We start from the raw sequence: 25,769 nt of genomic DNA on the forward strand, positions 1-25,769 counted from the left end.
CAGCCTGACCAACATGATGAAACCTCTCTACTAAAAATACAAAAATTAGCCAGGTGTAGTGGCAGGCAATCCCAGCTACTCAGGAGACTGAGGCAGGAGAATTGCTTGAACCTGGGAGGCGGAGGTTGCAGTTAACCAAGGTCGCGCCATTGCACTCCAGCATGGGTGAGAGAGCGAGACTCTGTGTCAAAAAAAAAAAAAAAAAAGGAAGGACAAACTGGGAAGAAAACAAGGCAAAGTTTTCAGCAACATAGCAACATTTTACCTATTTCATTATAAGGGAATTATTAATAACACTATATATATTATAATTAGAAATTTTCATTATTATATGAAATAAAGTCGTTTATCTATACTAGTGTCAGTTTTGAATTTGAGAAGGGCATACAAAAGAGAAAGGGATGCTTTGTTTCTTCTTTCATATCTTTAATTTCAACCCCCAGACTCTAATAATAAAGTTATATTTTTCAATTTTTTAGATGCATTTATTCATAGCTGAGACTAGAGAGATAATATCATCTGTGTTGAAAAGAAACCATTTAACTTCTGTGTTGCTCTATATTCTGAAAAAATGAGCATGATTAAATTGTAGATATTTTTGTCTATTATACACATTTTGTTTCATTTCATAAAATTAGGTATTTTTTTTCTCTGCAGAAAGGAATTTTTTCACACAGTTTGAGGGTATGATTACTAAAGAATAGGAACTATATGTAAAGGCATTGTACATAGAATTACTGTTTTCATATGAAAATCTGTATCTTTAATTAAAGCTCCAAATAACTGTGTGGAAATCATTAAAATGGTCAGATATATAGGTATGTTCTCCCAAATGTATGCCAACCTTTATTAAGACTATTTGTTGAACATACTGTGAAAACTTGATAGTATAGCTTAGAATCATTACCTGATTTTAGTAACAAAAATAAAACTTATTTTTTGCCTACAGATTTCAATCTGATTGGTGTTCACCTTCAAACTGCGATGAGATCCATGACCGGGTAAAAAATGTCTTGAAATCACATCAGGCTCATCAAAGACATTTATATGTTAGTTTCTAAAATTTTTTTTTGAAGACTATTTATAATAGGTCAAGAAAACCACCAAAGATGCCTAAAGCTTACAAAATTTAGTCACCGGGAAGAAAAAAAGAAAGAAAGCAAGCTCCATTTGATGGAAGTCAGTGGTTTTGCCCAAGGCAACATATCTAAATGCCTGCTTGACCTAAGTCATTATGCAAAATGTTTGAAATAGACCATCTTAACTATAAACAATGTTAGTGATAATTATCTTATAAAGTTTCAGTACATAGTGACTTGATGATAATTATTTCACAGCCTTCAAAATATGAGAACTCTTATTTTGTGGCCCAATATAAAGCAATTTCATCTACTGCAAATAAATTTAATCCTAAATGGTAGCATGAGTGGGTAGGAGAGGTATGTATTTTGAAGAAACTTCTCAGTTAATTTGTATGTTAATTGAATAAAAGAGGAAAAGGGCAGGTCAGGTTTGTCAGGTTTAACATTAGGAAAAATCTGTATGAGGATATTTTCTGAGAAAAAGCAGATAAGCATTCATATAAATGACAGCTGGGAAATAATGACAGTACTTTTTTATGTGTTTGATCCCTTGTTTCATTCATTAGTTTAAAAAGCAATCATTTATCATCAATGTGTGCTGGACAATAAGATTAGTCTTGGGGGGGTGGTATAAGGGGTTTATATGACCTTGGGATCAGTTTTTACAGTTTTAAGTTTCTATATACATGCTGTTTTTAAAATTAAACTTCTTTTCAAAGCATAGAAAAGAACACATAGAAAATGCACAAATAATAAGTAACAGCTTGAGAAATTATAAAATTAACAGTCTCATGTAAACTACCTACCAGATCAAGAAATGAAACAGTTCTCTGCAGAAGCCCCTCTTGTTTCCTGCCAGCTACTGCTATTCCAAGTGTAAACATTATCAAATTTCTAACAAAATTTTTTATCTTCTAACAGCAAGATATAATATTGCACGTTTTGAGCTTTATATAAATGACATCCTACAGTGTCTACTTTTTTATTCCTGTTTCTTTTTGGTTTTTCAATTCAAGCATTTTTGCAATTTAGACATCTTGTTTTACCTGGCAGTGTAGCAGTAGTTCATTATTGTTGCCATGAATAAAATGTATTCATACAATACATTTTATTGTATGAAAATGCTACCATTTACTTATTCATTCCTCCATTGGTGGGCATTTGGTTTGTTTTGGGTTTGGGCTATTACAGAGCTGCTGTAAGCAGTATGCACATGTCCTTGGGTGACATTGCATACATTTTATTTGGGTATGTATCTACCAGTGGAATTAATCAGAGGGAATGTACACTCAGCTTTAGTAGATGCTATCAAAGAATGTTGCACATGGTTTTAACAGTTACACTCCCACTACCAATGTGGGAGAGTTCTACTTGTTTCACATCCTCCCTACTTCTTTGACTGATTGTGTATGTGTATGTGTATGTGTGTGCCTGCATATGCCTCTGTGCTTCTCTGTGTTTTCTTTTGGCATTTTGATAAGTGAAAAGTAATTTATCATATAATGGTTTTAATTTGCTGTGTCCAGTGACGAGTGAATATTCTTATTGGCCATTTGGATATCCTCTATTGTGTTCACATCATTTGTTCATTTTTCTACTGGATTGTCTATCTTTCATTTTTAGGTAAGATTTCTTTGTAGATTCTTCATATGAGTCCTTAGATATATGTTTTGCAATTTTTTTTCCACTCTGTGCCTTATCTTTTCACTCTTAATAGTATCTTTTGGTTAAAAGTAGTTATTAATTCTAATGAATACAGTTTATCATTTTTCCTTTTTGATTAGCATTTTTATAGTTTTTGTCTACTTTAAGACTTTCTCCTATGTCTTCTAAAGGCCTTTTTCTTTAACATTTAAATATAGGAACCATTTGGAATTATTTTTTTCCACATAGTGGTAGCTAGGGGTCACATTTCAAGAAAGGTTCAAGTCTCATGATTATAGATTTGTTTATTTTACTTTCTGGTTCTCTTAATTTTGTTTTATATATTTTGAAGCGATGTCATTGGATGGATTATGGAACTTTAATTATGAAATGTCCCTCTTTATCTCTAGTAATATTCCTTGTTTCACAGTATATTTTATCTGATATTAGTATAGCTACAGCAGCTTTTTTTGTCTAGTATATGCATGGTATATATTTTTCAATTCTTTGGTTTATGTCATTATATGTAAAGGATGTATCTTGTAAGTAACACATGAGTTTTTTTTTTTCAAGAATGAAAATCTAGTATTTTTATATAGGTTGTTTTGTCTTTTGTTTGGGTTAATCAAAATTTTTAACAATTTATTTTCCTTTGTATTAACTCGTGGTTCTTTTAACTATTTTGTTATTGTTTGCCTTATTTGAACATACATACATGACATTATTTTTTATGATTTTTTGAATAATATTGGAACATGAAAACATTTAGCTGTTTTTAATCTGCTTTCTTTTTGGCTTATCTATTATCATGCATCTTAATTCTACATGTATAAAACACAAGAAATTATTTTTGTTCATCTAGTAACACTTATTTTAATCACATATTATTATTCATTCTTTCTTGCAATTCACTGTTTCCATTTGGGTTCTAGAATCGTTTTCCTTCTAACATGAAAAACTCTCTTTAATGCTTCTTTTTATGTCACACTCCTGGATGAGAATTCTGAGTTTTCTTCAAAACATCTTGGTTGTATTTATGAACAATAGTTTTGCTGGATGTAGAATTCTAGGTTAAAAGTCATTTTTTTTTTTTTTTTTTTGGTATTTAAAAGAAGCTAATCCATTGTCTTCTGGCTGCTTCTGTGTCTGTTGAAAAATCAGCTATTATTTATTTGCAATAATATGGCTTTCCCCCTTCTGTTGCATGTAAGATTTGCTATTTGACTTAGTAGTTTTCCTATGATCTATCTAAATGTGGTTTTACTGAATTAATATCCATTCAGTATGCAGAACTCATGTCTTTCATCTGTTTTGGAAAACTCTTAGCCATTCTTTCTTTAAACATTGCTTCTTCCCCAATATCTCTTTGCTGTTTTTCTGGAACTTCAAATTACACTTATATAAAAATCTTTAAAATGTGACTCATATGTATCTTATGCCTATATTCATATTTTTCATTATTTTTTCTCTCCAGTTTGGATATTTGCTTTTAAACTGTTCTTTGCTAATCCTATATTCTGCTGTATTTGCATTGATGTTAAAACTTTGATGAAATTTTGATTGTGAAGTTTTGATGAAAGCTTTTCATGAGGTTTTGCTGTTGAAACTTTGATCAATGAAATGGGCCAAATCCTGGAAAAATACAAACTACTATAACTGATATGGTTTGGCTGTGTGCCCACTCAAGTCTCATCTTGAATTCCCATGTGTTGTGGGAGGGACCCCGTGGGAGGTAATTGAATCATGGGGGCAAGTCTTTCCTGTGGCTGTTCTCTTGATAGTGAATAAGTCTCATGAGGTCTGATGGTTTTTAAAAGAGGAGTTCCTCTGCATAAGATCTCTCTTTTCTTGCTGCCATCCATGTAAGATGTGACTTGCTCCCTATTGCCTTTAACCATGATTGTGAGGCTTCCCCAGCCACGTGGAACTGTAAGTCCAATTATACCTCTTTCTTTTGTAAATTGCCCATTCTCAGGTATGTCTTTATCAGCAGCATGAAAATGGACTAATACAATAAGTAACTGAAGATGAAATAATATTACTGGTTGTATATCTATTAAAGAAATTGAATTTGTAGTTAAGAACTTTTTCAAGGAGAGAGGCCTAGGCCCAGATGGTTTCTCTGGTGAATCCAAACAAAATTTAAGGAGAACACAATACCAGTCTTGCACATCCCTGAAAATAGAAGAAGGAAAACTTCCCAGGTCATTTTATGAAGTCATTATTTACTGTAATGCTATAACCAGACATCAACATTACAAGCAAAGAAAAATGTAGACCAATGGCCCTCATGAATGTATATACAAAAATTCCCAACAACATATTAGCAAATTAAATCCATCTGTATATAAAAATCAAAATACATCACAATTAATTGGACTTATTGCAGAAATGCAGTATAAATTTATCCTAGTAAATGATTAAGAAAAAGCATATTTCTTATATGTAGTTTCAGCAGACCCAAAAAGGCATTCAATAAAATTAAACTCCATTCATGATAAAAACTCTTAGTAAAGTGGGAGTAGAAGTGAACTTCCTTTGAGCATCTGTTGAAAACCTATAGCTAACATTATACTCACTGGTGAAAGACTGATTACTTTCTCTCAAAGTTCGGAAACAAAGCATTGTTTTCTTTAGCGTCATACTGAAAATCTTAGGCAATGTAATAAGGCAAGTAAAATAAAAGTCATACAGATTAGAAAGGAAGAAACGTAACTGTATTTGCAGAAGATATGATTATTTATGTAGAAAACTCTAAAGGATCTATAGAAAAGCTCATAGAAATAGTGAGTTGAGCATGGTCACAGAAAGAAGGAAAGTCAATTTTTTTTCTATATACCAGCAATGAGCAATTGAAATTTCAAGTTAGAAGATCTATGCCATTTACAATAGCAGCAGGAATTTAAGTGCTTAGCTAAAATTCTAACAATATGTGTAGGATCTGTATGCTGAGAACTAGAAGACACTACTGAAAGAAATCAAGGAAGAGAGAAATAAGTAGAGTTGACATACCATGTTCATGGACAGGAGGATTCAATATTTGAATCTCAATTTGATGTCTAGATTTTATGCAATCTTAATCAAAATTCCAGCACATGTTTTTAGTAGATATTGACAAGCTTATTCAACAATGTGTATGAAAGGCAAAGAAACTTGAAAAATCAAAACGATCTGAAACAAACGAAGCTGGAGGACTCACTGCCTAATTTTAAGATTTTTACAATAAAGCACAGTAATGAAGATTGTGTTATATTGATTAAATTATGGACACATATATCAAAGGAATAGAATAAAGATTCCAGAAATAGACCCACGTAAATACTGTCAACTGATTTTGACAAAAGTGTAAAGCCAATTAAATGTCGACTTTGTTTTTGTTATCTTTTAAACAAATGATTCTAGATTTTTTTTTAAAGCCCCTTGGCATGTAATTCAAAATAGATCATAGATCTTCAATGTAAAACTGTAAAACTTCTAGAGGAAAACGTAGTAGAAAATCTGTGTAATTTAATTTCAGCAATGAGTTTTTATATGATAGCAAGCACAACATCCATAAAGTTAAAAAAATTGATAAATTGGATTTAATTTGCTCTGTGGAAGTCACTATTAAGAGAAAGAAAAAAGGCCACAAGTTGGATGAAAATATTTTTAAATCACATATATGAGTTAGGACTTGTATCCAGAGTTAGGAAAGAAAAAAAAAAAAGAAAAGCACAAAACAACTATCCAAACTTAACAAAAAGAAAATAAATAACCAAATTAAATAATGGGCAAAAGATCTGAACAGGCACTTCACCAAAAGAACACATTAAAACATGCTCAACTCATAATGGAAGTGCAAATTAAAACCATAATGATATACCACCATACACCCAAAAACAACAACAACAAAATTATGCTGACAAGGATGTAGAATAACAGGAACTCCCATTTCATGCTGGTGGGAGTACCAATGGTATAGCCACTATATAAGACAGTTTTAAATAAAATTAAACATATACTTATATGACCTGGCAATCCTACTCCTAGGTCTTTATCCAAATGCACTGAAAATTTATGTTCACACCAAAATTTGTACACAAATATTTATAGAAACTTTATGGTTGCCAAAAGGTGGAGGCAACAGAGATGCCCTTCATTGGTGAATGGTGAACAAACTATGGCATGTCTGTCTTCAATGGAATACTACTCAACAATAAAAAAGAATGATCTATTAATTCACACAACATGATGAATCTTAAATACAGCTTGTTAAGTGAAAGAAGCCAGATCCCCAAAGCTACCTGTATGATTTTATTTATATGACATTATTGAAGTAACAAAATTTGTAAGGAGGGGGACAGAAGATGTTGACTACAAAAGAGACCAGCCTGACAGGGAAATTTTTAGGTTTCAGGAACTGTTATGATTGGTATGGGAGTGATCAATAAATAACTTTATGCATTTGTCAAAACTCATAGATATGTACATCAGAGTTAACTTTACTATATGAAAATTAAAAGAAAAAAGCATGATGTTGTGTCATCCAAGGATGTAATGACTATCATAATTGATGAATATAACAGTATTAAAATGTAAGACATGTTTAAATTAACTGACCTAAATAACTTTGGAATATGATGTTTTAAATGCATACGGTAAGGCTAAGACAAAAAGAACTACATAGTCACTATATTCTAGTTCAGTGGTCAGCCAACTTTTTCTGTAGACTGTAAGATGTTAAATACTTTTTACTTTTTAGGTCATAGCATCCCTGTGACAACTACTCAGCTGTGTGGTTGTAGCAAGAAAGCAATCATATGCAGTATGTAAACAAATGAGCATTTCTGTGTACCAAAAAAATTTTATCATTGTGCACTAAAATGTAAATTTCATGTAATTTTCACGTGAATTTTCATAAAATATTCTATTTTTATAGTCATTTACAAATGTAAATACAATTCTTAGCTCTTATAGTAAAATAGTCAAAGTGCCAGTAGTTTGATAACCCCTGCTGTAGTAGATAAATGTGTTTCATACAGGGATATGGATTAGCAATACTGAAAATATTTTACACATGTATTAGAGTTGAACCAATAAGTAAATAAACTGTAGATAAAGACAGTAGATTTCTCATTGTCAGAAAAAGAATGTACAAAGAAGCCAGGAGGATGAAGGCTAGAATGAACTCTGTGATGTTGGGTTAGAGTTTGAGATAAGCTTTAATTCATGTTTATTTTAAAATATATACAAATAGATTGATTCAGAAATAAAAAAAATAGATATGAATATATACCTGAGTTAGAATACATACATATTTCCTAGCTCTGCCCTTCAAAAGGGCAGAAGCAGTGACAATAGCAGTGAGCACACCCAGATCCCAGATCTTGGTTTCTAAAAGACCTTTTTCCAATGAAAGTTGCTAATGCTCTTGTAACAATGGCTAATTCTGGGGCTGGGGTAGGGAAAATACAAGATTAACATGGAGCATCTTGTAGTGCAGAAAGTGAAGATTTGCTTGAAAAAGGTGATGGAGAGGGAGAGGGGGCATGTCAACAGGATACAGAAGCCAATCTAAATGAGCCTCTGGTCATCAGTATTGGAATAATATTATACAAAACTGTAGAATTGGATTATAATTCAAAGAATAAAATAAATATCCAAGAGTCCATACTGATCTAAATGAAACAATGAATAACTAATAGTGAGAATGGACAAATCTCCATTCCAGAATTCTAAATAAATGATTATGAATGTTGTACCCCCTACAGGAAGTAGAGCTTGCTTTCTGTCCCCTTGGGTGAGTACTGGAGTGACACTGGACTTAGTGACTTGCTTCTAATGAGTAGTGCATGGAAAGGACAAATAGTAACTTGGGTAGAGAAATTGTAATCACCCAGTAGGTTGTTCTTGCCCACTGCCCGCAAAAGCTAGTACACTGAGAAAAGCAGGAGTTGCAGTGGAGAAAGTATTTAATAATAACAGGGCCAGTCAAGTGAGGAGATGGGAGGTATTTCTCACATCTGCCTCTCTGAGAATTCAGAGGCTAGGGTTTTTAAGGATGCTTTGGTGGTCAGGGGGCTGGAAAACTGAGGCAATTTATTAGCTAGGGATGAAGTCACAGGAGTGTTGAGACAATCTTCCTGCAGCTGAGTTAGTTCCAGGGAGGGGTTGCAGGACTAATTGAGTCAGTTCCTCGGTGTGGATCACAAGTCCAGGTGGCATCTCTTGGTCTGCCAAAATGCTAAATCTGAAAAATACTTAAAAGTTCTTTAGGTTTCACAATAGTGATGTTATCTACAGGAGCAGTTGGAAAAGTTATAAATCTTAAAACCTCCAGTTACATGACTCTGGGATAGTAAGCACTACAGAAAAACAAGCTAAGCAAGCAATTATGGGTTATTGTTTAACTATTCTTATTTTTTAGCAAAGTTAAAATATATACTTTTATATTTTAACTGTACTTAAATTAATTATATAATTAATTACTATAATTAATTTAATGCATTATATATACATTATATATACATTATATATACATATATACATTATATATACATTAATAATATATATTATATATTATATATACATTATATATACATAGGCCCATGCCTATGTAGTGAATGGTATTGCCTAGGTTATCTTCCAGGGTTTTTATATTTTTGGGTTTTATATTTAAGTCTTTAATTCTTCTTGAGTTACTTTTTGTATATGGTGTTTTCCCCCACTTTCAGCCTTCTGCATTTGGCTTGCCAGTCATCGCAGCACCATTTATTGAATAGTGAATCCCTTCCCCATTGCTTGTTTTTCTCAGATGTGTCGAAAATCAGTTAGTTGTAGGTGTGTGGCCTTATTTCTGGGTTCTCTGTTCTGTTCCATTGGTCTATGTGTCTGTTTTTGTACCACTACCATGCTATTTTGGTTAGTGTAGCCCTGTAGTATAGTTTGAAGTTGTGTAGCATGTTACCTCTGACTTTGTTCTTTTTGCTTAGGTTTGCCTTGGCTCTTCAGGCTACTTTTTGGTTTAATATGAATTTTAAAATTTTTTCTATTTCTGTGAAGAATCTCAATAGTAGTTTAATAGGAATAGCATTGAATCTATAAATTGCTTTGGACAGTATGGCCATTTTAAGGATATGTTGATTTTTCCTATCCATGAGCATGGGATGTTTTTCCATTTGTTTGTGTCTTTTCCCATTTCTCTGAGCAGTGTTTTGCAGTTCTCCTTGTAGAGATCTTTCACCTCCCTGGTTAGCTGTATCCCTAGATACTTTATTCTTTTTGTGGCAGTTGTGAAGGGTATTGTATTCCTGACTTGGCCCTCAGCTTGACTATTGTTGGTGTATAGGAATGCTAGTGATTTTTGAACATGGATTTTGTATCCCCTGAGATTTTGCTCAAGTTATTTTTCAGCTTAGGAAGCTTTGGGCTGAGATTATGGGGTTTTCTCAATATAAGATCATACAATCTGCAAACAGGGATGATTTGACTTCCTCTTTTCTATTTTCATGTCTTTCTCTCGTCTGATTGCTCCATCCAGGATTTCCAATCCTATGTTGAATAAGAGTGATGAGAGAGGGCATCTTGTCTTGTGCTGTTTTCAAGGGGAATGCTTCTAGCTTTTCCCCATTCAGTATGATGTTGACTGTCGGTTTGTCGTATATGGCTTTTATTATTTTGAGTTATGTTCCTCCAATGCTTAGTTTATTGAGAGTTTTAACAGGAAGAAATGTTGAATTTTATCAAAAGCCTTTTCTGTATCTATTGAGATAATCATGTGGTTTTTGTCTTTAGTTCTGTTTATGTGATGAATCACATTTTTTGATTTGTGTAATGTTGAACCAACCTTGCACCTTCTGGATAAAGTCTACTTGAATGTGGCGGCTAAGCTTTTTGATGAGCTGCTGGATTCAGTTTTCTAGTATTTTGTTGAGGATTTTTGCCTTGATGTTCATCAAGCATTGGCCTGAAGTTTTATGTCTTCCAGGTTTTGACATCAGGATGAGGCTGTGGTCTCATAAAATGAGTTAGAGAGTAGTTCCTCATCCTCAAATTTGTGGAATAGTTTCAGTAAGAATAGTACCATCTCTTCTTTGTACATCTGGTAGAATTCAATTGTGAATCCATCTGGCCTGAGGTTTTTTGTTGTTGTTATTAGGCTATTTATTACTTCTTCAATTTCAGAACATGTCATTGGTCTGTTCAGGGATTCAGTTTCTTCCTGTTCAGTCTTAGAAGGGTGTTTGTATCTAAGAATTTATCTATTTCTTCTTTATTTTCAAGTTTATGTGCATAGAGGTGTTCATAATATTGTCTGATGGTTGTTTTCATTTCTGTGGGGTCAGTGGTAATATCCCCTTGTTGTTTCTAGGATTGTGTTTATTTGATGTCTCTTTTCTTCTTTATTAGTCTAGCTAGCACTCTATTTATTTTGTTAATTTTTCAGAAAAACAGCTCCTGGATTTGTTGACCTTTTGAATGGTTTTTCGTGTCAATCACTTTCAGTTCAGCTCTGATTTTGGTTATTTCTTGTCTTCTGCCTGCTTTGGGAATTGCTTGCTCTTGGTTCTCTACTTCTTTTAGTTGTGATGTTATGTTGTTTTAAAATTTGAGATCTTTCTAACTTTTTGATGTGGGCATCTAGTTCTATAAATTTACCTATTAACACTGCCTTAGCTGTGTCCCAGTGATTCTGATATGTTGTATCTTTGTTCTCATTAGTTTCAAAGAACTTCTTGGTTTCTGCTTTAATTTCATCATTTAGCCAAAAGTCATTCAGGAGCAGTTTGTTCAATTTCTATGTAATTGTATCTGTTTGAATGGGTTGTGTTGTGGTCTGAGAGATTGTTAAGATTTCAGTTCTTTTGCATTTCCTGATGAGTGTTTTACTTCTGATTATGTGATGAATTTTAGAATATGTGCTAGGTGGTGATGAGAAGAATGTATATTCTGTTGTTTTTGGGAGTAGAGTTCTGTAGATATCTGTCAGGTCCATTTGATCCAGAACTGAGTTCAGGTCCTGAATATCTTTGTTGATTTTCTGTCTCGATCTGTCTAATATTGTCAGTGGGGTGTCAAAGTCTCTTACTGTTATTTTGTGGGAGTCTAAGTCTCTTTGAAGGCCTCTAAGAACTTGCTTTATAAATCTGGGTGCTCCTGTGTTGGGTGCATATGTATTTAGGATAGGTAGATCTTCTTGTTGAATTGTCCCCTTTACCATTATGTAATGCCCTTCTTTGTCTTTCTTTATCTTTGTTGGTTTAAAGTCTGTTTTGTTAGAAACTAGAATCGCAATCCCGATTTCTGTTTTCCATTTGCTTTGTAGATTTTTCTCCATCCCTTTATTTTAAGCCTATGTGTGTCACTGCATGTCTCTTGGGTCTCTTAAAGACAGCATACCAACAAGTCTTGGTTCTTTATCCAGCTTGCCTATCTGTCTTTTAATTGGGGCACTTAGCCCATTTAGATTTAAGTTTAGTGTTTATATGTGTGTATTTGATCCTGACATCATGGTGTTAGCTGCTTATCTTGCAGACTATGTGGTTCCTTTATAGAGTCACTGGTCTGTGAACTTCATTCAGTGTGTTTTTGTAATAGCTGGTAATTGTGTTTCCTTTCCATATTTAGGGCTTCCTCCAGGAGCTCTTGTAAGGCAGGTCTGGTGGTAATGAATTCCCTCAGCACTTGCTTGTCTGAAAAATATAGAATGCTTCGTAAATTTGTGTGTCATCCTTGTGCAGGGGCTATGCTAATCTTCTATGTATCCTTCCAATGTTAGTATATGTACTGCCAAAGTGAGCACTAAAATAGCTTTATGTGGTTAGTGTTTTGCAAGAAATATCTTCTTTCATACTTACACTTTTAACATTTTTGTTTATTTAACAGGGATTTTTCATAGCGTATATTGACTTTTTTATACAGTGTGGAAATCATGGTGTTTTAATTGTAGTAGTCAGTCTGTTCCTTTCTTACGTTCCTACTGATATATTTGGGTATAAACCTATTGTTTTCTATTTGCACTACCTGTTCTATATTCTTTATTTCCTTTTATCCTCTTTTGGGTTGAGTTATATTGTTATTTAATTTTTCTACTGTTATTAACTGGGGATTTTCTTTCCTATTCCTTTGATGGTAACTTCAAAGATTAAAACAAGTATTCTTACCAAAGTTTAACATAAATGAACATGTTAATTTTATTTATTTCTCTTCTGACTTAACAATGTTTGCCAACCCCTGCTTTTGTATTTGTATTCCCGTATAATTTTTCCATAAGAGTTTGATGATACGACTTCTGTGGTATAAGCATGTTCCATTGTTATCTGCAGTATTTTCTCTAAATTGGTACCTTTAAATTGAGATCTAGAGGCTTAATCAAGTTCAGTTTTTATTTCAGAAGTCATATTGTGTCTTTCATTGGCAGTTACTTAATATCTGATTCATATTCTCTCCATCTCTACTTTCCTTCCCTCTCTCTCTGGCAAATCCAATGCAAAGATGCATTACATAGGCGTTACAAAAGTATTGAATTTTCTTATCTGTCCTTCTACTCCTCATCCCGCTTCATCTGTTTTGTTACTTAATGTCATTGTTCATTCATCCCTTCATTTTCTAGTGTTCATAATATTTTGTTCTTTAACATTCTCCAAAGGTGACCAGTTACTTTTCCTTTTTCTTAGATCATTGTGAACTCATGGATTTGAACATATTGATGTGTTTTGTTGTATTTCAGTTACTATTGGTACCCAAATAAGCTCAACTTTGGCCAGTGGGAAACTCTTCATGTCTTTATGTCTTGCAAATCTTTTTATGTGGCCCTAGTAGGCCACATAGATGAGTCCCAGACTCATCTTGTACATTTCATCACACAAAAATCAAAAACCTCTCCCAATTTCTGTTGCTGTTCTTAAATTAACCCACTGATATTTTTGAGTGAGCATTTTTTTGTTATTTTGAAGTTATCAGGTTTATTAGATGCCTCCTGTTTTCCTCTGAGCTCTCCTCCACAGATGCAGATACCAACTTTATCTTATTACTACTGGTGGTTTGTTCCTCCTCATACGTTGGGGTTCATGAAGATATCTTGTCACCTCATTTTGTCACAGATGCTTTCCATGTATTATTTGGTACTACTATTCTAGGTCCTTTAAAATTTTTTATTTCAGAATAGTCTGCTTTTATTCTAAATTATATTGCACAATGAGTTTTCACAAAGTGGACCCATGTGTGAACAGCATCCAGGTCATAGACTTGACATTACCAGCACCCTAGAATTGTCTCTGGTGCCTCTTTTCAGTCACTACACTCTCTGCTCTTCTAATATCTCACAAAATATAAATTTGTTTGTTTTTGAATGTTTTATAAATTGAGTCATATTTATTCTTTTTTTTTTTTTTTGAGATGGAATCTCGCTCTGTCACCCAGGCTGGAGTACAGTGGCACAGTCTTGGCTCACTGCAAGCTCTGCCTCCGGGGTTCATGCCATTCTTCTGCCTTAGCCTCCCCAGTAGCTGGGACTACAGGGGCGGGCCACCACGCCCAACTAATTATTTTGTATTTTTAATAGATAAGGGGTTTCACCATGTTAGCCAGGATGGTCTCGATCTCCTGACCTTGTGATCCACCTGCCTCAGCCTCCCAAAGTGATATTTATTCTTTTGTATCTGATTTCTTTTGATTAATGTTTGTGACATGCATGTGCTTCATTTTCATTGCTGTATAGCTGCAGTCAACAAACTGTGCCACACAGGCAAATTCTAGCTATTTTTTAAAAAACAAAATTTTATTGCAGTATGGATATACTCATTTGTATACATGTTACCCATGACTGATCTCAAACTACAACAGCAGAGGTGAGAATTGTGACAGAGATCCCATAGTATACAAATCTGAACATATTTCCTACCTGGCCCTTCACAAGAAAAGTTTGCCAACCCCTGCTTTTGCATTTGTATTCTTCCAAAATAATACCATAATCAATTCTACTTTTAATTTTGGGCTAATACTAATAGTGCTACCATAGACAATATATTATGTATATTCTTTGGTGAACATGTACACAGTAGTCCTCCTTATCTTTAGGGGATATGTTCCAAGACCCCTTAGTGGATGCCTGAAACCACAGATGTACTGAACTTGCATTCTGTCAGTTAGAACATGTTTCCATCCATGGCTTCTGCCTGCAAATTTAATGCCTTTCTCAACTTAACTAAGCACTTACCATGCACCATGCCATAACCTTTTATAGTTTGAAGTGTGACAGCAAAACTAGTATGAACTTTTTTTTCTTCTTTATAATCCCAGGAATAGAAGATTAGTTCTTACCATAGATTATAGCACTCTCAGAAACCATGTTTTTTTCTTTCCAAGTCAAGAACTTTCACCTTTTCACTTAAAGGAAGCACTTTACTGCTTTGCTTTGGCATATCCAAATGGCCAGCATCACTATTGTGCTTTGGGGCCATTGCTAAGTAAACTAAGGGTAACTTGAATGCAAGCTTTATAATACTACCACAGTCAATCTGATAGCTGAGATGGCTGCTTAGTGACAAATAGGCAAGTAGTGTATACAGCGTGGGTATGCTGGACAAAAGGATGATTCATGTCCTGGGCAGACGGAGCAGGACAGCGTAAGATTTTATCATGCTACTCAGAATGAAACTTATGAATTACTTATTTCTGGAATTTTCCATTTAATATTTTTTAGGCTACTGTTGACCACAGATTATTGAAACCATGGGAAGTGGAACTGATGATTAGGGGTACTACTGTGTGTATTCTGGCTGGAAATATACCTAAAAGTGGAATAGTTGAGGCATAAGGGAGTTGACTCTTCATCTGCAGAAGATAATGCCAAAAAGATTTCAAAGTGTGCCAGTATCAGTGTTTAAGAATTCTAGTTTCTCCCCATCCTTGCTAGCACACTGTATTTTTATTTTGTTTTGTTTTGTTTTCCCATTACTAGTGTTCCACAGGGTGTGAATTGATAATGTGTCGTGGTTATGCTTTGCACATTCTGAAAGTGTGTTATTGGATACATATAGGTTTAGAAAGTGTTTTGTTCTTGTCTGTTGACCTATTTGTTATTGTAAATGTCTTTGTTTCTGGGAAAGCTTCTTGTCTGCAAATGTGGTTTATCTGACAATTTTATAGTCACACCAACTTTCTTTGGAATAATGTTGCTTGGTATTTCTTTTTCGTCCTTTTACTTTCACCCTTCTTGTATCCTTATATTTAAGGTATGTTTCTTATATAAGAAGGTTTTATATTATTTAACTTTTCTTTTGATTTACTTACTGTAATCATTTAATTACTTGATATTGTTGGATTTGTATACTATCTGATAAATCTGTTTATATTTCTTTTTTATCTCCTTCATACTTTATTTGACAATAAGATAGTTTTGTTCTTTTTTTATTTCTAACTTATAGAGTGCTTATTTTTTTAATAGTTACCCTGTACAAAACATGTATTCTTTATTATAGTCTAATACAATTTTTTTTACAAATTTTTTGATAATTCTAGATTAGAGCATTTGCATTCCATTTATATTCCTTCCTCTTTAAAGTTATTGATATTACACATTTTAATTCTACATCTATTTTTGACTCCACAGTATATTGCTACTATTGTATAGTAATATTATTTTATATTTACTTACTTATCTTTTCTGGTGATCTTTGTTTTTGGATTCTGTTTCCATTTTAGATAATTTCTCATTTGCATGGAAAATTCTCTGTATTTTTTTTTTTTTTTAGTGCAGGCCTACTGTGGGTAATTTTTGTCATCTTTAATTGTCTTTAGTGTCTACTAAATTTGTGAGTAATTTTTTCTCCCTGGGTATAGATGTCTACTTTGGCAGCTGTTTTTCTTCCTACACTTTAAAGGCACTATTCTATTATCTGATATCTTCCATCATTTTGTTGAGAAGTGTGTTGTTAGTCTTATTCTTGTTCTTTTGAAGGTAATGTCATTTATCTCTGGCTTCTTTCTTTGCTCTTCTGAGATGTAGTTTTATGTATTAACCTGCTTGGCGTACTCAGACTTTCTTCACTCAATCATAGCTAAAAGGATGAGCAATTCAGAGCATCTTGAATCTGTAAATTCATGACTTATATTGCTTGGGACATTCTAGCTCATTATCTCTTCAAATATGTCTTATTAACTATTATTTCTTACTCTTCGGGTGTTCAATTACCTCTGTTAGATCGTTTGATTGTGTCCTGCAAGTTTCTTGCGCTCTTTCCAATTTTTATCATTCTATTTGCTATTTTATTGTGGATATTTACTATGAACCTTATAGTTCACTAATCTTGTCTTCTACTGATTCTGATCTGCTGTTAAATTCATTTATTATATTAGGTAATTGATTTTAATAATTATATTTTTTAGATCTAAAATGTCTCCTTGATTCATTTTTATAGATACCAATTTTTCCAAGTCTTAAACTTTCTCTATTTTGCCCAACTTTTCACCTATTTTCTTGACCAAATTAATTCTAATTACTTTAAAGATCTTCTAACTCTTAATACCTGGATTCTGTTTGTGATCTGCTTTGTCTTTTTTACTCTCACTTACCAATAACATTGTCCTGACTCTTTGTGTACCACTTATTATTTTAGAGTTAAATTCTAGATATTATATGTCTATACCTCTTCTAGGCAGGTAGCATCAAAGGCTAATAACCTTGATCCAAAAGGGACTGAACCAGGGTCAGTGTATATTGATGATTTGGTGATTCTCAATTTGCCCTTAATCAAAGTCCTGATAAATCACAGTTAAGTCTTTTTAGGGCATTAGCCTCCAGTTTTTCCAAATTATTAACCTTTTAGGTCCTTATCTTTTCAGTACCGAGAGACTGAGGCAATTTCTGTCCTGTTAACAAAGGTTTTGGGCTTAGTTTATTACATTTTCACACTAGGAAGTTTCAGAAATTGGTCATGTATTTCAGTCCCCTACTCTCTGGTTTTGTCACTGTATCTCTGCATAATTACCAGTTATGTTGAGCAGTATCAGCTCTATGACAGAGACCAGCTTCTACTAATCTCAGAAGTCAAGTGTCCTCAGGGTAAATGGTGCTTGCAAGCAGTCAATGTCAACTCATCGGTTCTTTTCAAGGCTTTCAACTCTCAAATGTTATTAAAGTCATTCTTTGTGATACATTTTAAGTAACATATAATTGTAAGAGATGTTTTGTTTGCTTTTCAGAGACTTTGGATTAGCTTATTTTACCCCCAACCTGGCACAGCTTGAGAATTTAGAAAATATCTTGACAAAAACCTCTCATATATTTGAGGCCTTTCCTGTTTTCAGTTTTACCTCTATAGCCTGGTGTGATTCTCACACCAAAAACGTCTTGCCTGTTTCTCGAATCTTAGAGATAGCCTTTGCATCTGTTGCCAAGACCCAATTTTTTATCCTAGCTAGTCCCAGATTTTCAAGTATCTCCAGGTTAAAAGCCTTTATAGTCTCAGCAATCAACGTTTTGGTTCTTGTGTTTGCAGGGCCTGTGCCCTGATAGATCCTTATCTCTTAAGTATCATGAGACAGCAGGAAGATGCATTTTGCTTTTCAGATGTGTTTGGTGTAGCTTTATACCCTCTGGTCCTAAGCAACTTCATAAGTCAACAAATACATTGTGAAAATGGCTGTGTATGTTTTGTCACTCCACCCTTGTACAGGCAACAGAAGCATTGCTTGTCAAATGATTATGACCTAGCATCTTTCTTTAAAAGCTATTCTTTACCCCTCCGCTGTGTTTATGCGGAGATAGTCCTGGATTCTGTTCTCTTCCATTGCAATTGTATATATGTGAGTCATTCTTGATTTTCTTCTATTTTATTGGTTTAATTATCTATTTTTGTACTAATAATGTAGTTTCTCAATTTACTATAGGTTTATAGTAACTCTTTATATCTAATGACATAACTCCTTCACGTTTGTTCTTGCTTCAAAATTGCTTTTGCTATTCTTGGTTCTTTTAATTTCCATCTGTATGTCAAAATCATCAGCTTGCCAGAACCCACTGAGTTTTTGATGGAGACTACATTGAATCTATGCTTTGATTGGAGGAGAACTGACATCTTAACAATATTCAGTCTTCCAGTTCATGAAATTGTGTCTATTAATTTAGATCTTTAATTTCCACCAATAATTTGACATAGTTTTCATTTCATAGGTCTAGCATGTCTTTCTATAGATTTAGCTCTAGATGTTTGATATTTTTATGCTATTATTCATTATACCGTTTACAATTCTGTTTTTTCTTGGTATGATGAATATAATTTACCTGCTTTTAGTCATCTGTAATCCACTGACCTACCTACATTCACGCATTAATATTAATAGATTGTAGTTTTTGAGTGTTCTAATGTATAATAATATAATCTGTAAATAATGATAGTTTTAAATCTCCCACTTTAATCTTTATGCATTTTATTTATTTTTCTTGTTTTGTTATTTAGGGTTTCTAAAATAGTATCAAATAGAAGTGGTGATAGACAGTTTCTTGTCTTATTCAACATGAAAGATGAAAGGTTTTTATAATTTTTAATTAAATATGATACTTTTTGTAGATTTCTTGTGGGTATTCTTTGTCAGATTACAGAAATTCCTTATTTTCTAATATTTTTTATTTTTAAAAATTACAAATACAAGGTTTTATTCCATTGTATCTACTGAGATGATTATTCTGCTACCACTCCTTATTTTAATATAGCAAATCACTTGATTTTCAAGTCTTAAACCATGGTCACATTCTTGAAACAAATCTCTTATTCATGATTTTCTTAAAAATATAATCACTGGTTTCAATTTGCTAATATTATACCTAAGATTTTTGCATCTAAGTTAATGACAGTGATTGGTCTGCAAGTTTCCTTTCTTGTAATATTCTCCTCAGATTTTGGCTGACCTCATAAAAAGGAAATAGTGGTTGGGAAATATCCCCAGCCCTTTTCAGGCAGCTTCTATGCAAAATTATTTCCTTCTTAAATGTTTTGAACAAGCCTATTTTTGTGGGATAGTTTTCAGTAATGGATATAATTTCTTTAATATCAGTTATTTGGGTTTTCTATTACTTGGTCAGTTTTATTAGGAATTTTCCTGTTTCATTTATATTATCAAACTGAATGATATGAAGATTTTCATAATATCTTCCTATGCATTTTTTCTTAAATATTTTAAGAAATTTTATTTTAGGTTCAGTGGTACATGTACAGATTTGTTATATAGGTAAATTCATGACTCAGAGGTTTGCTATACAGAATATTTCCTCACTGGGGTACCAAGCGTAGTACTTGACTTTTTTTTTTCTTGAACTTCTCTCTCCTCTTATCCTCCTCCCTCGAGGAGGCCCCATTGTCTGTTGTTGCCCTCTTTTTGTTCATGTATTCTCTTTATTTAGCTCTCACTTATAGGTGAGAACATGTGGTATTTGGTTTTATGTTCCTGCATTACTTTGCTAAGGATAATGGCCTCCAGCTCCATCCATGTTCCTGCAAAGGATGTGATCTCTTTCTTTTTTAGGGTTGCGTAGTATTCCATGGCATGTATGTACCACATTCTCTTTATCCAGTCTACTGTTGATGGGCAGTTAGATTGATTACATGTCTTTGCTATTGTGAATGGTGCTGCAGTGAATATACACATGCATGTATCTTTGTTGTAGAACAGTTTATATTCATTTGAATATATACCCAGGCATGGGATTGCTGGGTTGAATGGTAGTTCTGTTTTAGGTTTTTGAGAAGTCACCATACTGTCTTTCACAATGGTTGAACTAATTTACACTCCAGCCAGCAGTGTATAGGCATTCCTTTTGTCTGCAGTCTCACCAACATCTGTTATTTTTTGACTTTTTAACGATAGCCATTCTGACTGATGTGCGATGCTATCTTATTGTTGTTTGTATTTGAATTTCTCTAATGATTAGTGATATTGTACATTTTTTCATATGCTTTTTGGTGCATTGTATGCCTTCTTTTCAAAAGTGTCTGTTCATGTCCTTTGCCCACTTTTTAATGGGATTGTTCATTTTTTGCTTATGTGTTTAAGTTCCCTGTAGATTCTAGATATTAGATCTTTGTCATATGTATCGTTTACAGATATTTTTCTTCCATTCTGTAAGTTGTCTGTTTACTTTGTTAATAGTTTCTTTTGCTGTGCAAAACCTCTTTCATTTAATTAGGCGCCATTTGTCATTTTTGCTTTTGTTGCAATTGCTTTGGACATTTTCTGTCATGAGATCTTTGCCTGTTCCTATGTCAAAAATGGTATTGCCTAGGTTATCTTCCAGAGTTTTTACAGTTACAGGGTTTACATTTAGGTCTTTAATCAATCTTATGTTGATTTTTGCATATGGTTTAAGGAAGTGGTCCAGTTTCAACCTTCAGCTAGCCAGTTATTCCAGCACTATTTATTGAGTAGGGAGTCCTTTCCCCATTGCTTGTTTTTGTCAGCTTTGTCAAAGATCAGATGGCTGTAGGTGAGTGGCTTTATTTCTTGGCTCTCTCTTCTGTTCTATTGGCCTATGTGTCTACTTTTGTATGAGTACCATGGTATTTTGGTTACTCTAGCCTTGTAGTATGGTTTGAGGTCAGGCAATGTGATTCCTCCAGCTTTTTTTTCTTTTTTTTTTTTGCCTAGGATTGCCTTGGCTTTTCAGGTTCTTTTTTTGTTCCATATGAATTTTAGAATAGTTTTTTCTAATTATTTGAAAAATTTCATTGGTAGTTTGATAGGAATAGCATTGAATCTGTAAATTGCATTGAGCAGTATGGTCATTTTAATGATATTTATTCTTCCTATCCATAAGCATGGAATTTTCTTCCATTTTTTGGTGTCATCTCTGATTTTTTTGAGCAGTTTTGTAATTGTCATTCTAGAGATATTTCACCTCCCTGCTTAGCCATACTTCTAGGTATTTTATTCTTTTTGTGGCAGTTGTGAATGGTATTGCATTCCTGATTTGGCTTTTAGCTTGGGTGCTGTTAGTGAATAGGAATGCTACTGATTTTTGTACATTGATTTTGTATCCCAAAGCTTTACTCAAGTTGCTTATCAGTTCAAGGAGCTTTGGGGCCAAAACCATGGGGTTTTTAAAATACAAAATCATGTCATATACACACAGGGATAGTTTTACTACTTCTTTTCTTATTTGGATGCCTTTTGTTTCTCTCTCTCACCTGATTGCCCTGGCCAGGACTTAAAATACTATGTTGAATAGGAGTGGTGAGAGAGGGCATCCTTGTCTTATGACGATTTTCAAATGGAATGCTTGCAGCTTTTGCCCGTTCAGTGTGATGTTAACTGTGGGTTTGTCATTGATGGCTCTTACTGTTTTGAACTATATTCCTTCAATGCCAAGTTTCTTTAGGGTTTTAACATGAAGGATTGTTGAATTTTATCAAAAGCCTTTTCTGTATTCATTGATATAATCATATGGTTTTTGTTTTTAGTTCTGTTTATGTGATGAGTCACATCTATTGATTTGCATATGTTGAACTAACCTTGCATCCCAGGGATTAAAGTCTACTTGATTGTGGTGGCTAAGCTTTTTGATGTGCTACTGGATTCAGTTTGCTAGTATTTGGTTGAGGATTTTTGCATCTATGTTCATCAAGGATATTGGGTGGAAGTTTTCTTTTTTGTTGTTGTTGTGTCTCTTCCAGGTTTTGATATCAGGATGGTGCTGGCCTCATTGAATGAGTTGAGGAGGAGTAGCTCCTCCTCAATTTTGGGGAATAGTTTTAGTAAGAATGGTACCAGCTCTTCTTTGAACATCTGGTAGAATTTGGCTGTGAATCTACCTGATTCTTGGCTTTTATTGGTTGGTCGGCTATCGATTGCTGATTCAGTTTCAAAGCTTGTTATTGGTCTGTTCACAGATTCAATTTCTTCCATGTTTAGTCTTGGAAGGATGTATATGTCCAGGAATTTATCCATTTCTTCTAGATTTTCTAGTCTGTGTGCATAGAGGTGTTCATAGTAATCTCTGATGGTTATTGGTATTTCTATGGAATAGTAGTAATATTCCCTTTGTCATTTATTATAGTGTTTATTTGTATATGCTCTCTTTTCTTGTCTAGCTGACTATCTTATTAATTTTTTCAAGAAACCAATTCCTAGATTTGTTTATCTTTTGTATGTTTTTTTATGTCTCTGTTTCCATCAGTTCAGCTCTGATTTCGGTTATTCTTTGTTTTCTGCTAGCTTTAGAGTTTGTTTGCTCTTGTTTCTCTAGCTCTTCTAGTTGTGATGTTACGTGGTTTGAGATCTTTCTAACTTTTTGATGCAGGTATTTAATGCTATAAATTTCCCTCTTAACACTGCCTCAGCTTTGTCCCAGAGATTCTGATATGCTATGTCTTTGTTCTCATTAGTTTCAAAGAACTTCTTAATTCCTGACTGTATTAGTCAGAGTTCTCTAGAGGGACAGAACTAATAGGATATATGTATACATGAAAGAGAGTTTATGAAGGAGAGTTGACTCACATGATTACAAGGTGTCTCATGATAGACTGTCTGCAAGTTGAGGAGCAAGGAAGCCAGTAGTGGCTCATTCTGAGTCCCAAAATCTCAAAAGTAGGGAAGCCAACAGTGCAGCCTTCAGTCTGTGGCCAAAGGCCCAAGACCCCATGACAAACCACTGGTGTATATCCAAGAGTCCAAAAGCCAAAGAACTTCGAGTCTGATGTTTGAGGACCGGAAGCATGCAGCATGGGAGAAAGATGAAGGCTGGAAGACTCAGCAAATCAGCTTCTTCTACCTTCATCTGCCTGGTTTTCCTAGCCGCACTGGTAGCTGATTGGATGGTGCTCACCCACATTGTTGGTGAGTCTTCTTGAGGATGGGTCTTCTTCTCCCAGTCCACCTACTCAAATGTTAATCTCTTCTGGTAACAGCCAGATACACCCAGACACAATACTCTGCATCCTTTAGTCTAGTCAAGTTGACACTTAACATTAACCATCACACTGCCTTAATTTGATAATTAACCCAAGTTATTCTGGAGCAGGTTGTTTAATTTCCATGTAATTGTATGGTTTTGAGCGATTCTCTTGGCCTTGGTTTCTATTTTTATTGTATTGTGGTCCAAGAGTGTGGTGGTATGGTTTTGCTGTTTTTGAATTTGTTGAGGATTGTCTTATGTCTTATTGCATGGCTGATCTTACAGTGTGTACCACGTGGCGATGAAAAGAATGTATATTCTGTTGCTTTGGGGTGGAAAGTTATGTAGCTGTCTACTAGCTCCATTTCGTCAAGTGTTGAGTTCAGGTCCTGCATCTCTTCGTTAATTTTCTGACTCAGTTATCTGTCTAATACTGTCAGCAGGGTATTGAAGTCTCCACTATTATTCTGTGGGAGTCTAAGTCTCTTTGAAGGTCTGTAAGTATTTGCTTTATGAATCTGGGTGCTCTTGTTTTGGGTACACATTAATTTAGGTCTTCTTGTTGAATTAAGCCCTTTATCAATATGTAATGCCCTTCTTTGTCTTCTTTGATGTTTGTTGGTTTAAACTGTCTTTTATCTGAAATTAGGATGGCATACTCTGCCTTTTTCAGTTTTCCATTTTTGTGGTAGATATTTCTTCATCCCTTTATTTTAAGCCTATTGATGACATTGCATGTGAGATGGGTCTCTTGAAGACAGCATACTATTGGGTCCTGTTTCTTTATCCAGCTGGCAGCCACTTTGTGCCTTTTAATTGGGGCACCTAACCCATTTACATTCAAGTTTCTTATTGATATGTATGGATTTGATCCTGCTATCATGTTGTTAAATGGTTGTTATGCTAGACTTGTTTGTGTGGTGGCTTTATAAGTGTCACTGGTGTGTGTGCTTACATGCGTTTTTGTAGTGCCTGGTAATGGTCTTTCCTTTCCATATTTCATACTTCTTTCATGAGCTCTTGTAAGGTAGGTCTGGTGTTAACAAATTCCCTCAGCATTTGAATAGGATCAAATTGAAAATGATCATATTTCTCCTTCATTTATGATGCTTAGTTTGACTGGATATGAAATTCATGGTTGGAATTTTTTTCTTTACGACTGTTGAATACAGGTCCCCAGTCTCTTCTGGTTTGTAGGGTTTATGTTGAGAGGTCCTCTGTCAGTCTGATAGGGTTCCCCTAGTGAGTGACCTCCCCTTTATTCTCTAGCTGCCTTTATCATTTTTTCTTTCATTTCAACCTTGGAGTATCAGATGATTATGTCTTGGGGATGATCTTCTTGTGAAATATCTTGCAGGAATTCTTTGCATTTCCTGAATTTGAATATCGGCCTCTCTAGCTAGAATGGGGAAGTTCTCATGGACGATACTGTAAAATATGTTTTCCAGGTTGCTTCCTTTCTCCTCATGTCTTTCAGGGATGCCAGTGACTTGTAGATTGGGCATCTTTACATAATCCCATATTTCCAGGAGGTTCTGTTCATTCCTTTTCAATTCTTTTTTCTTTATTCTTGTCTGACTGTTGTATTTGAGAAAGCCAGTCATCAAGCCCTTAGATTCTTTCATCAGCTTGGTCTGCTGTTAATACTTGTGATATATGAAATTTTTGTAGGGTTTTTTTTTTTCTTTTTGCTGTTTCAGGTTGGTTATATTCTGTATACCGGCTATTTTTTCTGTCAGCTCCTGTGATTACTGTGATTATTAGCTTCCTTGCATTGGGTTTCAGCAGTCTCCTGAATCTCGACGATCTTCATTTCTATTCATATTCTGAATTCTATTTCTGTCATTTCAGCCATCTCAGCTCAGTTAAGAACCCTTGCTGGAGAGTTAGTGTGGTTGTTTGGAGAAAAGAAGGCACTCTGGCTTTTTGGGTTGTCAGAGTTCTTCTGTTTATCATCTTTGTGGTCTTACGTTCTTTCAGTCTTTGAATTTGCTGTCCTTTGAATGGATTGTTTTGCTTTTTTCTTCTTTAATGCCCTTGGGGGTTTGATTATGGTATAAGGTGGGTTTGGTTGACTGCCTTCTATTCTAGTCTACTACTGGGTCTTGGAGGAGCCCCCTCTGCAATTACTGTCTTCCTCTCTGCATTTCTTTTGTTGGGGGTTGTGGTCCATGGAG

General features: G+C 34.2%; 1 protein-coding gene and 1 non-coding gene across 11 annotated transcripts in view; one reads left to right on the plus strand and one right to left on the minus strand.

Moving 5' to 3' along the window:
• The window catches only part of SPATA6 (spermatogenesis associated 6), a 171,980-nt gene that overhangs the window by 113,941 nt on the left and 32,270 nt on the right, over positions 1 to 25,769 (plus strand). For 6 of the 10 annotated variants that reach the window (XM_054670639.2, XM_024354281.3, XM_063803417.1 and 3 more), the window contains 1 exon segment: positions 950 to 1,049. The exons of 1 other annotated variant lie outside the window; for it this stretch is intronic. In XM_054670639.2, the coding sequence (XP_054526614.1) occupies positions 950 to 1,049 (100 nt within the window). 10 annotated transcript variants of the gene reach the window in all.
• LOC112206973 (U6 spliceosomal RNA) lies at positions 12,401 to 12,507 on the minus strand. The gene has a single exon (XR_002941451.1). It is a non-coding gene; the product is annotated as a U6 spliceosomal RNA (small nuclear RNA).

This window comes from Pan troglodytes, chromosome 1 (assembly GCF_028858775.2).
Source record: "Pan troglodytes isolate AG18354 chromosome 1, NHGRI_mPanTro3-v2.0_pri, whole genome shotgun sequence".
Classification (NCBI taxonomy): Eukaryota; Metazoa; Chordata; class Mammalia; order Primates; family Hominidae; genus Pan; species Pan troglodytes.